The sequence below is a fragment of the Musa acuminata genome, chromosome BXJ3-2 (genome assembly GCF_036884655.1).
Source record: "Musa acuminata AAA Group cultivar baxijiao chromosome BXJ3-2, Cavendish_Baxijiao_AAA, whole genome shotgun sequence".
Taxonomy (NCBI): domain Eukaryota; kingdom Viridiplantae; phylum Streptophyta; class Magnoliopsida; order Zingiberales; family Musaceae; genus Musa; species Musa acuminata.
The window spans coordinates 27,712,336-27,727,499 of record NC_088350.1 but is presented as its reverse complement, the minus strand read 5'-3'; the positions used below and the strand labels follow the sequence as shown (position 1 = coordinate 27,727,499).

At 36.4% G+C, this 15,164-nt stretch overlaps 1 protein-coding gene across 1 annotated transcript in view; it reads right to left on the bottom strand.

Moving 5' to 3' along the window:
* The window catches only part of LOC103976321 (uncharacterized), a 29,009-nt gene extending 21,915 nt beyond the window's left edge, over window positions 1-7,094 (bottom strand). The window contains exons 1-3 of the mRNA XM_065139316.1: window positions 6,332-7,094; window positions 5,513-5,662; window positions 4,113-5,331 (exon numbers count right to left, since the gene is read on the bottom strand). Of these exons, the coding sequence (XP_064995388.1) occupies window positions 4,113-5,331; window positions 5,513-5,662; window positions 6,332-6,785 (1,823 nt within the window). The 5' untranslated portion in view covers window positions 6,786-7,094. The remainder of the gene's footprint in view (window positions 1-4,112; window positions 5,332-5,512; window positions 5,663-6,331) is intronic.
* Window positions 7,095-15,164: the final 8,070 nt, after the last annotated feature.

Sequence of the window (15,164 nt, the reverse complement as noted above, 5' to 3'; positions counted from 1 at the left end):
CCTCATTAGATCATTAGTCGTCAATGCAGCAGCACGAGTCTATCTAGCGTGAACATGAGGTGTGGGCCTTGTGAATCCACCCATTTGCATTCGTCCCACAGGAACTCGTGCTTGAATCATGTAGTCCAACACTAAGCTACAGCTTTGGATAGAAGAGACAGAGACTCACCTTTTGTTCTACAAGTGGCCTTGTCCTGCTAAAATGACGATGCTACTTGGGTTACACCATGTAGACAAACCAATCACTGTGAGTTACCTTATTCGAAATGAGAATAACGAGTCCATGTAGCGTGAACATCACGTTACCTTATTCGAAATGAGAATAACGAGTCCATGTAGCGTGAACATCACGTTCACGCTGCAGAAGGTGTGGCCCTTGTGAATCCACCCGTTTGCAGAAGGTGTGGCCGATTTCAATAGAACACAGATTAACCTACCAAATTGCTGTCCCAAAAATGTTCTCATTCTATGTGGCTCTCACATGAGCTTCGAAATGTATTTGGGATGAAAATTTCAAACACAACATTACCCAAAACAGCATTACATTATATCATTAAACCCAAAGATGATACACTGCAACATTCAATAGGCATTAATGGAGATCAAATGGTCAACAAAACATGAATATTTATCGAATACAAACTCACCTCGGGTGATCGTGTGACCACAGGAGTCTTTCTCCAAGCTATAATTCATGGATGTGTATCCATGAATTATATTAATTATATGTGTCTTCAAGCTATAATTTGAGAAAGAATTACAACCTTATTTATGAATTGATTTATCTCACTCTTCTTCTTCTTAATTTTTTATTTTTTATGACAGCTACACCTTGATCCGGTAGAATTATTTTGAACTGTTCAGTGTCCTCCACCATCGAGTATTCGATTTCCATAAAAAAATATTAATTGATTTCTATCTTCTAAAGAAAATATATTTGTTGTTCTCCATGCAATATTTTCATTGGAATGGATTAACTGTTGTAGTGGTAATCCATAATTTTGACGGACGTACTTTACCCTTATTTTCTTTTGATTTCTTTTTTTCCATTTCTTTCTTAGAACCACACAAACCTATACATAACAGTAGCAGCCCCGTGGCATTGCTTGCACCGATGATAACCCCTGCGCAGTACCAATCAAGTTTTAGCTTCATATAACTTCCCGTTTGTGTTTCATAGCTTTGTCAATGACGTTTAGTTTCTTTTTATTTCTTTTGCTTTTTTTTTCCATTTCAATTACTCAATCATGCAGTTCCACGTACCTAACAAAAGAGTCTGCTTTTTGTCAGGGATGCACAGTCCATGTTTAGGATCACCGTATGTCCCCGGTTTACAGGCGCATGCAATTGTAGCTGCCGTTCGTAGCAGTACAAATCCCATGCCAAACATATTTCTAGAGAAAGCTGCATTCATTGATATCTAACAGACCATCCAAAGATTAAAAGTTATATCTAACAGTGGGATTGAACTTTTGAATTCAAATTTTAGGGAGGCTATTATTCATATCCTCCTTGTTTCACAATTGATAACTATTTAAAAAATAATAAAATATTATTTTATTTTTCACGACCCTTGTATTATCATTTTATCTTTTTTTTTTCAATAATCCCTGATTTTATCCTCGTGATGTTGTTTATTATTGTTGCTTGCCGATTACCCTCGATCTCTCAATGTTGTTCTCCTAAGAGAAGGAAGAAGAAGATGATATTTACATCTATTTGTGAGATAGCTTATAAATATTAAAAAAATAAAAATAAAATTATAAATAGTAAAAAATTAGTTATAAATAGTAATATCCTCTCCTAAAAAGAAGATTACTTCTAACCTGAAGTACAGTTCTATCATGATGATTTCCATAATATGTTGTTTAGTCCCTTCTTTCATAACAAGGTCTTCTTTCATACAATTGTCTCTCTCTCTCATTGCCCGAAGAAAATACATTGATAGATTCTGTTTATTCTGTGAAAAATATAGGTTTTTTTCCTGTTAAAAGTGCCAAGAGAATGATTCTAAAACTATAAATATCACTCTTCTCCGTCAATTGATTAGTTTGATAATACTTGGATCTAGATCTCCAAAGATACATTGTGTAGCAATGACTATGTGAGTTTGATCAAGAGGAATGAATCTTGAGATTTCAAAATCTGATACTTCTGTCATGAAATGATCATCCAAAAGATTGTTTGACGACGTAAACATCTGTGTGTAAAATAGATATGGTAACCACTTAGGCAAGTGCCGTATAAGTGATGTTGTCAAGTACAAGTAAGAAGCGCAGCAAAGAAATTAAATGTCAAACTTGTGAAGAAGACAGGAGTCATGGGAGAGCAAATTCCACTCACCTTTCGCGTCTCTGGCTGTTGCTCTGGCTTGAAGGACGCCTGCAGGGGTGTACACAGAGAGAGAGAGAGAGAGAGAGAGAGAGATTGTTGATACAGATGATGTATCGAACCTACAGAGGCTGTGGTTGAGGAGCGAGACTTAACGGAGGGACGAATTGCAGAAGCTCACAAAGTGGTATATTGCTGATATAGATGACGATGACTTGGAACGGCAGATGGACTAGAAATTGGCACGACTCAAAAGACGGTACAGCAGTCAACAAAGTTGATTAGACTTGTACTATGTACACCCGTAACATGAACTTCATGTTGGTCGGAGCTTTTCTGGTTATGTTCGAATCCAAATCGAATTAAGTTGAAATTATAATTGAATCAAAATCGACTCTTGGTAGTTCGATTTTAATTTTTGATTTAAAAAAAATAAAACCGATAATTTCAGTTTCAAACTGACGATTTCGATTTTAAATCATTAAAATATTTTTAAAAATAATTATATATTATATATAGTATAGTGACTAAAATGTTAAATTTAAATTAATGAATATGGGTTTGAGTCTTGAGAGAGGTTTTATGTTTGATTAAAGAATTTTTTTGAAATAGGTATTTAGTTGGATTAAAAATTTTATAATTTTGTTTTTTTTTATCAGCCTTGCCTATTATAGTTATACATCTATTTTTTAAAATTTTTAAATAAAATCATGATTTTTTATTATTTTAAATTATTTTTTAATTAACAAATTTGAGGTTAGAATCGACACTGAAATTGTTCAAATCGGAATCAAAACCGATGGTTCCGATTCTTGATTTCAAGAAATCGAAATCGATAATTCCAGAATCACGGTCTAGTTTGGTCGGAGCTGTCCTATTGCATGTGAATACATATTGATGCTAAGCTTCTTTAAATTGGCAAAGTTGGCATTCACTATTAAAACTTTCTATTATAGAAGTTGGTCCGATACATTTTCCATGGAACAGTCTCATTTTTTTTCGTGATTTTGACATCAATATGGTAAATTGGTACCATTACAGCCAATAATAACATGACAATTATAATTACTTGATAACCTGTGATTAATATTTAACTCGTTTTCATGTAAAGAAAAGAACAGGATATCGAACTGGTAAAAGCAGCGGTCCTGTTTCTTCGTGTTCCTCGAGTTTAATCAACACCACCGTGTGTATCTATTTTTGCCCCATATGTTGGCAATGTGAAATCCTCATGCGTTGTTGAGAGTCGAACAAAAGAGAGCAAAGACACGGTGCGCATATGCAACTATAAAAGTATATCTAGACACCAATATATGATTGAACTCATTTAGACCCTACCAATGGAACTTCTTATGGGTGTACGTGAAGTTCATCTTAGAAAGCACATGTTTTTCATTGGTTCTCCATATTTTGATGTTGAAGTATACTACTCATTTGGCATGAACCAGAAAAGAGAAACTAATATTGATGAGTATCGTATCATCAGTTACTATTATTCTCATATCTATGAAACTAGTATTTAACTGCTAGAATAAGCTTTTCATAAGTTTCATCACTATAACTATCATTAACACTACAAATTTAAACAAGAGAAAGATTAAGCAAATATATATATTATGATCAGATACATATACATGACAATATATATGAGCTTTATAAGATACAAACATCCCACTGACAATATTAGTCTCTAACGTTCCCACATGATGACTACACGATCCACGCATAAGATACATTGATTGGTACACACAAATGTAAACACTAGTACAATACACACTCATCGTGGGTTATAATGTGACCACATAAATTCTTTTTCTAAACTATAATTCCTGGATGTCCCTTCGGTTGCTTGGTCCATTGAATCAGAGAAAGTATAAGATGAATCGCTCAGCAGGCACTCAGTTTCTTCGTTACCTTCTGAAATATGACGTCCTCCATTCTTTCGAATCCTTCTTAGGCTTTGTAGTTTATACTCCACTTCTTTCATCGTAGGCCTTTCGCTTCCTTTAAACTTCAAGCACATTGCTACCAGTTGAATAATTTCCATAAGCTCTTGTTTAGTCCCTTCTTTCATAACACGATCTTCCACAAGATCAAAGTAGCGTTTGTCTTTTAGTGCTTGGAGAAAATACATTGACAGGTTCTGTTTATTCTCATGTTCGATGGAGAAAATAGGTTTCTTTCCTGTTAAAAGCTCCAGAAGAATGACCCCAAAGCTATAAACATCGCTCTTCTCTGTCAATTGACTTGTTTGATAATACTCTGGATCCAAGTATCCAAAGGTTCCTTGAATACCTGTGACTATATGAGTTTGATCAAGTGGAATAAATCGTGAAGCCCCAAAATCTGATAGTTTTGCTGTGAAGTGATCATCCAAGAGAATATTCGATGACTTAACATCTCTGTGTAAAATCGATATCGAAGCGGCTGAGTGCAAATAAGCAAGTGCTCCTGCGGTTTCTGCAGCGATCCTCAGACGAGCTTCCCATGACAATGCAGAACTACCATCTGAAGCATGAAGATGGTCCGAAAGAGCACCGTTTGAGATAAATTCATAGATCAATAAGGGCACTTCGGTCTCCAAGCAGCATCCAAAAAGCTTTACCACGTTTCTGTGATTAATTTGAGAAAGAATTGCAACCTCATTGACGAATTGATCTATCTCGCTCTTCTTCACAATCTTTGACTTTTTTATGGCGACTACGCGTTGATCCGACAGAATCCCTTTGTAAACTGTTCCGTGTCCTCCGCGACCGAGCACTCGAGTTTCATCAAAATTATTGGTTGCCTTTTCTATCTCTTCTAGAGGAAATATCTTTGTTCTCTCAGCAACATCTTCACGGGAAGAGATAAGTTGTTGTAGCAGTAAACCATGATTCTGACGGAAGTGTTTTTCTCTTACTCTCTTTTGTTTTCTTTTCTTCCATTTCCTCCTAAGGATGATCAAACTAGTACTCAACAGCAATAGGCCCACGCCATTGCTTACGCCGATGATGACACCTGTAGATACCAACCATTGAGTATTCTATTCTCACATTGCAGCCTGTGTACATTAATTTTTGTGCATGTTTTGGTTCTTTATTTCTATTTGCTCAATCATTTGTATATATACTTTGATTTATATCAGACGTACTAATATTCCTATTGCGTCTTTATAAACCAATAAGTTTGGAGGACTTACCCAATAGAACAGTCTGTTTTTTGTCGGGGATGCATGCTCGTTTAGGATCACCAGTTGTCCCTCGTGGACATGTGCAGCTATAACTGCCCATCGTGTTATTACAAACCCCATTGCAGACGTATTTGTCGGGGAATTTACACTCATCGATATCTGAAAAATCATCAAAAAGAAAGTTAGTAGCTATATCTCACGTTAAACTCAGAACTCGATCTTTTAAATGATAATTACCATGCACACAGTTTACATAATTTATTTTTCTGAGCTGCACACTGACGATTAATTATTAGTTTTTGACGTCATTTGACAAAATTATTTTTGCGATGAAATGGTACTCTTTGGTAATTAACGTTACTGTTTATAGAAGGAAAAATATTGTAATCATTTCAAGAGTAATTTCTCCCCCATAGAAGAACAAGGAGTGCAAATTTGATAGGTTCTGGACGATAAAATTGTCCTATAAAAAAAATATGTCGGTAGTCATGTACTAAGTCGGCACCATCTTACACGTAATAAATTCGATTACGTTATTCGGATATGAAGTTAAGGTAACTGAAGATATCGGTATGGACAATTCTCGAGAAGGATTCGTAGGGAATCATGCAAATAAATAACAGGCACGTATCAGTGCATAAATGAGAAACAAGGAAAACTTTTGAATGGATAATTGGACAAACAAGATAAAAAACGAAGTCTCTGAATGTGAAAGTATTCAGCGTCTATTTCGCGGCTAGCCTTTTTTTTTGTGCTTTTAACAGTGTGTAGATTTTAATTACATGACTAATTTTCAACATTTAAGAGAGAGGTAAAGGAATCAAGTACCTGTACATCCATTACGTAGGTATGGATTTCCTTCATAACCTTTGGAGCAAGTACAACGGTACCTCCAGAAATCTTGACCATCGCTTGTTGTGGTGTTAATGTCCGAACATGAGCTGTGTTCATCGACACATGCAAACATGGTCCTATTGCTTCGAGCATCCTTGCAACGCTGATCCTCAATGACCCAACTAACAATGGGCGGCTCGCGAACATAGATGAAAGGTGTCGTTTCAAAGGTAAAGCTGTAGAGCTCATTGTGTTCATACTTAACTTCTAATTGCCCTTTCACCAACGATATACTACGCACTCTGTAATACTCTTGGAAGAGGAGAGTGGGAGGACTTGATGTGTGGTTGCATGTTAGAGCAAATGCCTGATCTCTGTAACACCCTTTCGTTAGCCCGAATGGAAAAGGAATGTCAACACTCCCACATTTTGATGGACAACCATTCATCGGGTATAGAGTAAAATTTGTATCTGTTGATATGATCAAGCAGGTCAACAAAGGAAGTTGTCATAAGCTTACCATGTTTTTCTTTTTCGGATGGCCAAAAGGAGCTTTGCGATTGACTTATATAAAAAAAATCAGAATTGTAAGCCAAGCATTGAGAATAAGTGAGTAGCGATCATAAAATCCCGAAGCCATAGGATTGTAGATTCGGCGACCAGACTTTCTGCTGTATTATTATGGAGATGGATAAGGCAAATGGCCTTGGGATCGAATGTATGTTGTACCATTTAATTATCTAATGAACATGGGATTCAAACAATTACATGATTTAGACTCTTTTACTATGTAAAAGTCTTATCTGAAAGTGAGATGGAAGGCTACACAAGTAAACATCCCTTTTACCAGTTTGGTTGTAAAAAAAAAAAGAAGAAACCATTGTCAAGCATAACAGAGAACCACGAAGAATTTTTAAACTTATCATGCGTGCACTATATTTAATCACTTGTACTGTAGATCATGCTTATCTAATTGAGCTCACACAAAAAGAGATGAGGAGAAATATTACCTTGACAGCCATTTGGTAGGTATGGATTGCCTTGATGATTAAAAGAACATCGACATAAGTACCCAAAATTATAATCAGTGTAGTTATAATAATTAGTGACGTCATAACAATCACTATTGAGGCTGAGGCAAGCGTAAGTCGCCGTATTGTTACGAGCCTCTTCACACGTAGGATAGTCTTGGATGTACCATGATAGAGCAGCCTCCACGTCCGTGCTCTTTCCCTTCACTATTCTTTTGAGATCGTCTTTCGTAACATTGCTTGCATCGTATAAAAAGACTTTGATGCTCGATGCATTAACCAAATGAAGTTGGGTGTGAAATCGAGTTAATTGAATCCCTAATAAAGTACTATTCCAATCAAAGAGGTCAAGTGTGCAGTTTCTATTTCCACCGGAAGTGCACATAGTTGTGCAAGAATCAATAGTCCTATTGGTAGCGGAATCCACTAGATGGGCAACGGTGTTACAACCAGACACATAAAATCTATTATATGCATAACCACCTCTTTCCATATAACGTCGTCGTTCTAAGTCCAGTGATTTGAAAGTGTAAGGCCAATTCTCAACATCAATGAACGGAATATTAATGGATTCCACATCCACATCCATGGTGACAATGGGTGTTTTAACGTGCACAAATCCAGTATCCAAATTGATGTTCGTGACCTCCATTTTTCCATCACCCAAGAAAAGCCTCGGAGGTTTGGTGGTGTTGTACGTGCAAGTAAGATTAAAGCCCGGACGATAACAACCATTGCCTATCCCGAAAGGGTACTCGATGCTGATATTACCGCATCTTTTTGTGCAATTGGAAGGTAAAGTGAAAGGTTCCTTTGTCGATGCGCTTTCTACATTTGTTAAACCCATTGAACTCAATGTCAGAAACAGCAGCAACAGTTCCACCCACCCCATCCTCTCTCTCTCTCTCTAACGTTTCCCTCTTCCAGCTGCCTCAGTCCTGTTCGATAAAGCGGGATTCCTGCAGGTCAGAGAGTAACTTGAATCGGCGACATGGGCATGGCATAAAACACTCTACGGTAACACCAAAAACGCAGCTACAGGAGAAGCTATGTATGATAATTAACAGTAGCAAAATTCCCAATCATGATACTACTGAGGTTGTCTGCATATTTCTAGCTATAGCCCAAGATATGGAGGATCTCTAGCACAAGAATCGAAATTATATGATCATATACATCCGTTTTGCATCGATGTTACTAAGGAAAACGAAGAAGCGCAACAAAGAAATTAAATGTAAAGCTTGTGAAGAAGACCGGAGTAATGGGAGAGCAAATTCCACTCACCTTCGCGTCTCTGGTTGTTGCTCAATCATGAAGGACACCTGCAATAGGGAGTTAGGTCGTTGATATAGATGATGTGCTCGAAACAATTGCTGGAGTTATAACTAACCACGCTTGCAGATGGAGATGGCAAGCCAATCAACAATGTTGACTAGACTTTTAGTGTGTACTGCTACGTCTTTGAACTCGTCAGAACTGTTCCATCTGCCACCAATTATGATGCAATGCATCTTTTTTTCTCCAAACGACTAAGTTGGTCGGAATCATTGCCACTTCCAAAGGCTCGGGAAATCTAATTCCATTGTCCATCGTACAAAAACAATATCCGGGTCGATCTCAATGCGACGGTGAAAAAGAAAATAAAATGAACAACCCAATACTGCATGCAAATATGTCTACTTCGAATTATATGTATGGTTGCTGAATAGCTATACTGACTAAGTGTTGCGTAATTTACTCGTGTATATTATGACCATTATGGAATTGTTAATCACGCATAAACAACTGACTTTAGAAGGCTTCTGAGTATCGACCTGAGCTTGTACTGTACTCATAAAGTAAACAACACCCTTAAAAGCCATAAATTTGGTTCAATGAGAAGCCGGTCTTCCTTCGTTGGGGCCTCGGACGAAGTATTGGTGCAAAACCGGCCTTGTCGTGGTCATATGGCCTCACCTTTTACGGTACGTTATTGAGACAAATGAAGTTTGATGCATCGCTTGCATATCTTTCAAGGATAAAGTGAATACAAACCATCATCGACGCCAATAGCTTGATTGGGATAGATTGAGTATAACCCACCTGGAAATTAAACCATTCACAGTGCGTTTCTCACCTGATAAGATGGCGGATGACATCCAATTGCTGCCTCCTATGATCTTTCAAAAGAACAATCGGTTCTTTATTCGGTTTCAAGTTTGCCTTCGGATTCACATCCGACAGGCATTTGTGAATTCCAGGAAAAGAGAACAGAATTAGGTACAACGTGCAACAGCACCTACAATGGAATGCGAATAAATTGGTGGAACGAGAATGGAGCATGATTTCATGATGACAGGGTGAGAATCAATTCAAGTTATCATGACACCTGCTTCACAACCATTCCCTCTTTAGAGTTATTATATGGTGGTAATATATACAAGGATAAAAAAAAGGAGAAAAGTCTCCATTCTTGCAAATATTATAATTTATTTATTAATTTTATCTGACATGCCAGTTCAAACAGGAGAAAGATTAATGCCATGACTATCACATCTCCAAAACAACAATGGACTTTGACTTCCTGTCCTCCCTTGGAAACAATTTCTTGTGCTTGTGGAAATTTCAAGTAGGACGCAAAACATGCATTTTGACTTTCAAACTTGACTTGAGCCCTAAGATAGATAGAACTTACCAATATTTATTAGTAATTTGCAAGCACAACGCCTTGGATAATTTAGGAAAAAACTTTAAATCAATTTTAGAGTAAAATAATAAAACCACATAAGTAAAATTAAATTTTTTAAAAATATATATATATTTTTTTCCGAAGACCCAATCCTTCTTGTTTAAGTAATATCTAACAAACACTTAAAAGGTTACATGTGAATGAAGGGGAATAAAAATATAAATGTTGTCTTCGGAGTATTTGTTTCAGAGCAATAATTAGAACTACACTACTGAACAGACTTGACTAGAATTGTAGAGGGTATTGCTATCTGTTTGGACTTGTGGAAGCTGTTCCATCGGGCACGAACAACGATATGATACGTTTCTCCATGCTGAAAAATCAAGTCTTTGTGGTGTATCCTTCACAACTAGTAACAAAAATTGGTATTTGACTCATATACTAAACGAGGGTCATTTCAAAGTATTAATCGGATAGTGCAGCATGGTTGAAGTTATTGTTGGCTTATCAAGTAATATCTTTATTATTGAAGTTAAATGTGAATTTTCAGCTAGTCTATACGTTCACATTTTTTCTCTCATTAGTTACGCTTGTAGCCATCTAAAGCATCCATATACAAGTGAGATACTACCATATTTGGATTTTCCTTTGGTTGCCATTATCTTCATTTGAAGAGAAACTTAGAAATTTTCATGTCAATCATTCTCGTTTCTATCTTCTTGTATGAATATTCTTCAGATTTAGACAGGGAACAACTAGTCAAGTCATCAATAAGGTAATATAGCATGACTGTAATCTAAAAACTTATATTATTTAGTTTACGAACAAAAATTGGGATTTAACTCGTATACTAATAGCCAAACAATGATCATTTTAATGGACTAATCGGATGGTACAATATGAAATTTCAACTATCCTATACTTTTCACATCTTCTCTTATTAATCTATGCTTGTAGTCGTCTAAAGTGTCAATATACAAGTGAGATATCATATTTGAATTTTCCATTGGGTTGCTATTATTTCTTGTTCGAAGAGAAATTATCCTTAGAGACTTTCATGTGAGTCATTCTCGCTTTTGTCTTCTTATTTCAATGTGGTTTATTCTTTGAATTTGGACAAAAAACAACTAGTCAAGCCATCATTGGGGTAATATAGCATGATTGTAATCTAAAATCTTATGCTATTTAGTTTATAGACCAATATTGATAACAGGACTAATCCTGAACTACTCATTTTAAATTTATTTTAGATATAAAATTACTTTTTAATAAAATCCTACAACTAATAACAAAAATAATGATTTAACTCATATACCAACAGCCAACCAATGGTCTTTTCGACGTACTAATTGGATAGTGAAGTATCGTATGGTTGAAGTTATTGTTGGCTTGTCAAATAATATCTTTATCTTTGAAGTTAATTATGCTCTTTCAGGTAGTCTCTACTTTTCACAATTTTCTCTTATTGGTCTATGCTTGTAGTTGTCTAAAGCGTTCATGTATAAGTGAGACATCATGTTCGGATTTTCTATTGAGTTATTGTTCTCCCTTTGTTCGAAGAGAAATTATCCTTAGAAACTTCCATGTGAGTCGTTCTCTGATTTATTCTTCGAATTTGGATAGGAAATAATTAGTCAAGCCGTAATATATCATGATTGTAATATAAAAAACTTATTTAATTTATGGACCAATATTGATAGCAGGACTAATCCTAAACTATTCATTTCTTAATTCATTTTAGATATGAAATTACTTTCTAAAAAAATCTCACAACTAGTGGCAAAAATTAGGACTTAATAGCTAAACAATGATCATTTCAACGTTTTGATGGAATCTGATGGTGCAGTTACGTATAGTTGAAGTTATTGTTGGATTGTCAAGTAATGTCTTTATCTTTGAAGTATATATATATATATATATATATATTCTTGGATAAATGTGGATTTTCAGGTAGTTTATACTTTTCATATTTTCTCTTATTAGTCTATGCTTAGTGGTCCATCTACGAGTGAGACATTATGTTTGGATTTTTCTTTAGGTGTTGTTCTCTAGTTCTTGTTTAAAGAGGAACTATCCCGACTTCCACATAACTCACTCGTTCTCCCTTCTATCTGTCATGAAAAAAAAATAACTCTAGAAATATGACAGGTAAGGTTGATACAAAGACAAATCATTTTATAGCACAAGAGTACAGTATTTTCTTTTTAAAATTTTTTTATTCTATCCAAGCTAATATCTAACTCTTATAAATTAATCCTCAATCTTTCATCATGTCCGTTTGTCTTCAATCAACCTAACAAGATACTAACCTATTAACTTTTTTATATCTGAACTATTAACTCAAGGTGCTTAAGCATAATTTATCAGTAATATATCTATCACACGATTTTTTTACACTTTCTTGTTAGCTGATACTATCTTTATATTCAAGTTTGCATTAATTTATATTTAAAGGCTTGAGAAATCAAACTTTACTTACCTTTCTACGAAAAACTATATATGAGTTAATCTCGTTGCTACGGTGAAAAAGAAAATAATGAATGAATAACCCATTATTACTACAGATGGATTGTTAGTTATAGTTATATATGTATGGTACTGAACGGCTAAACCGTGTCGTATACTTTACGCATAATATGTGAAGATAGAACGGTAAAAATATATGATGAAGATTATGTTGAATCTCGGATTTTGATGATAAAATCAATTGATGGGTTAATTGATCTAATCCATATTATTGAGCTAAGTGTGCAGGATTAACTACGATAACCAGAAAACACAAAGCAAGAATATCGGAGTCAAGATCGATGGACGTTTAAGAGTCCAAAGAATCATCGGAGATGCTACCGGAACCAACCAAGAAGAAATCGGGAACCTATCGGAATTTTCGGAAGTTCGCCGAAGAGATCGTCGGAGGTTCACGGAGATCACCGAGAAGGCTCGGCTACTCGTTAAAGTCATCACAAGATCGGGAGCTTGATGGGAGTCCGTCGGAAGAAGCTCGTCGGAAAGCTCGTCGAAACAAGACTCGACGTTCACGGTTGAAAGCTTGCTTAGGATGTGTTTTTGTTATGTAGTTCACTTGTAATTAGGATTAGGATTAAGAGATAATCCTATATCCTGGTTAGGGGCCAACTGGGCCCAAAGTCAGATATGGTTTGGGCTTAAATTAAGCCAAACCAGTGAAATCGGAGTGCTAGGCGGTGGCACCGCCCAGCACCCGAGAGCTGGGCGGTGACACCTCCTTGGCTGGGCGGTTGCACCATCCAGCACCCGAGCGTTGGGCGGTGGCACCGCCTGGCTAGGCGGTGGCACCTCCAACACCGGGAACCCTAAGAGAATTCAAATTTTGGAGCCCAAAATTTGAATCCTCTTGAGGCCTATAAATACCCCTCAAATCTCAACTGAGGTTACAACTTTTGAGAAGCATTTTGATTGAGAGAAAAGTCTTAGAAAGTCTTAGCAAGTCTTGTTTTCAATTTGCTAGAGAGTTCTCCTCCTCCTTTCTTATTGAAAATTTGTAAGAGGTTGAGCTGCTTGTAAAAGGTTGTAAGAGGGGTGTTTACCCTTCCATTTCAAGAGATTTGCTAGTGGAAGGTGGGAGCCTCATCGAAGAGGGGCATCGCAAGTGGAGTAGGTCATTTGACCGAACCACTCTAAAAATCGGCGTAATCTCTGGTTTGCATTTTATTATTGTCATTTACATTACTGCAAATCTTCTTACTACTTTAGTTCCTTATTACCCTTGCTGCGCAATTTTAAGAATACGCTTTCAAGTTAAACTTTTCAAGTTCCGTTCTTATCGTACGAAAGATCTTGTTAAAATCGAAGTTTTAATCCACTGCACTAATTCACCCCCCCCTCTTAGTGCCGCTCCGATCCTAACAAGTGGTATCAGAGCGAGGTTATCTCTCATATTTGGTTTAATACCCAAGAGAGATGGCTTACTCCGGCATGCAAGAGGGCCACTCTATTGCATGACCACCTTTGTTTAATGGGTCGGATTACACATATTGGAAGACTCGCATGAGGATCTTCCTCATTTCTATGGACTTTGAGCTTTGGTCTATTGTTGAGAATAGATTTCAAAAATCTTCTCTTCCGATGAGCGAATGGAATGAATCGGAGAAGAAGGTTTTTGCTTTAAATGCAAAGGCTATGAATGCCTTGTTTTGTGCATTAGACAAAAACGAATTTAATCGTGTTTCAATGTGTGATTCAGCTTTTGATATTTGGAGAACTCTTGAGGTCACTCATGAAGGCACTAGCCGAGTGAAAGAGTCCAAAATCAACATCCTTGTGCACTCTTACGAACTTTTCCGAATGAAACCAAGTGAGTCCATCGGAGACATGTACACCCGGTTTACGGATGTCATCAATGGACTCAAAGCTCTTGGTAAAGATTTTACTAACTTTGAACTAGTAACTAAAATTTTAAGATCCCTCCCTAAAAGTTGGGATCCAAAAGTTACGGACATTCAAGAGGCCAAAGACCTTAAAACATTCCCTCTTGAAGAACTCATTGGGTCTCTAATGACCTACGAAATGACATGTCAAGCTCATGACGAGCTCGAGAACCCCCTTCCAAAGAACAGGAAGGATATGGCACTCAAATCACAAGAAGACCACTTGAAAGGAACATCAAGTGATGAGGACAGTGACAATGACATTGCACTTTTGACTCAAAAATTTAAAAAATATTTAAGAAAGAACAAACTTAAAAATAATATAAAAAATAAATTTGAACAAAAGAAGGACCAAGTGATTTGCTATGAATGCAAAAAACCGGGACACTACAAGAACGATTGTCCTCAAGCTAAAAAGAGGACATCAAAGAAGAAGGCGCTCAAGGCAACATGGGATGATTCAAGCGCGTCCGAAGAAGAGGAGTCCAACACCGAGCAAGTTGCTCATTACGCGCTAATGGCTTTAGAAGAAGAGGTATGTGATTTATTTAATGAAGATTTATCTTTTGAAGAACTCTCTATCGCTTTTCATGAATTATTTGATGAATGTAGAACTGTTAGCAAGAAGTTAAGTATCTTAAAGAAAGAGCATGCTTTGCTACAAGATAAGTTTGATAGTCTTCAAACTCCTCTATGCTCTAAGTGTGAGCATTTAGAAGCAA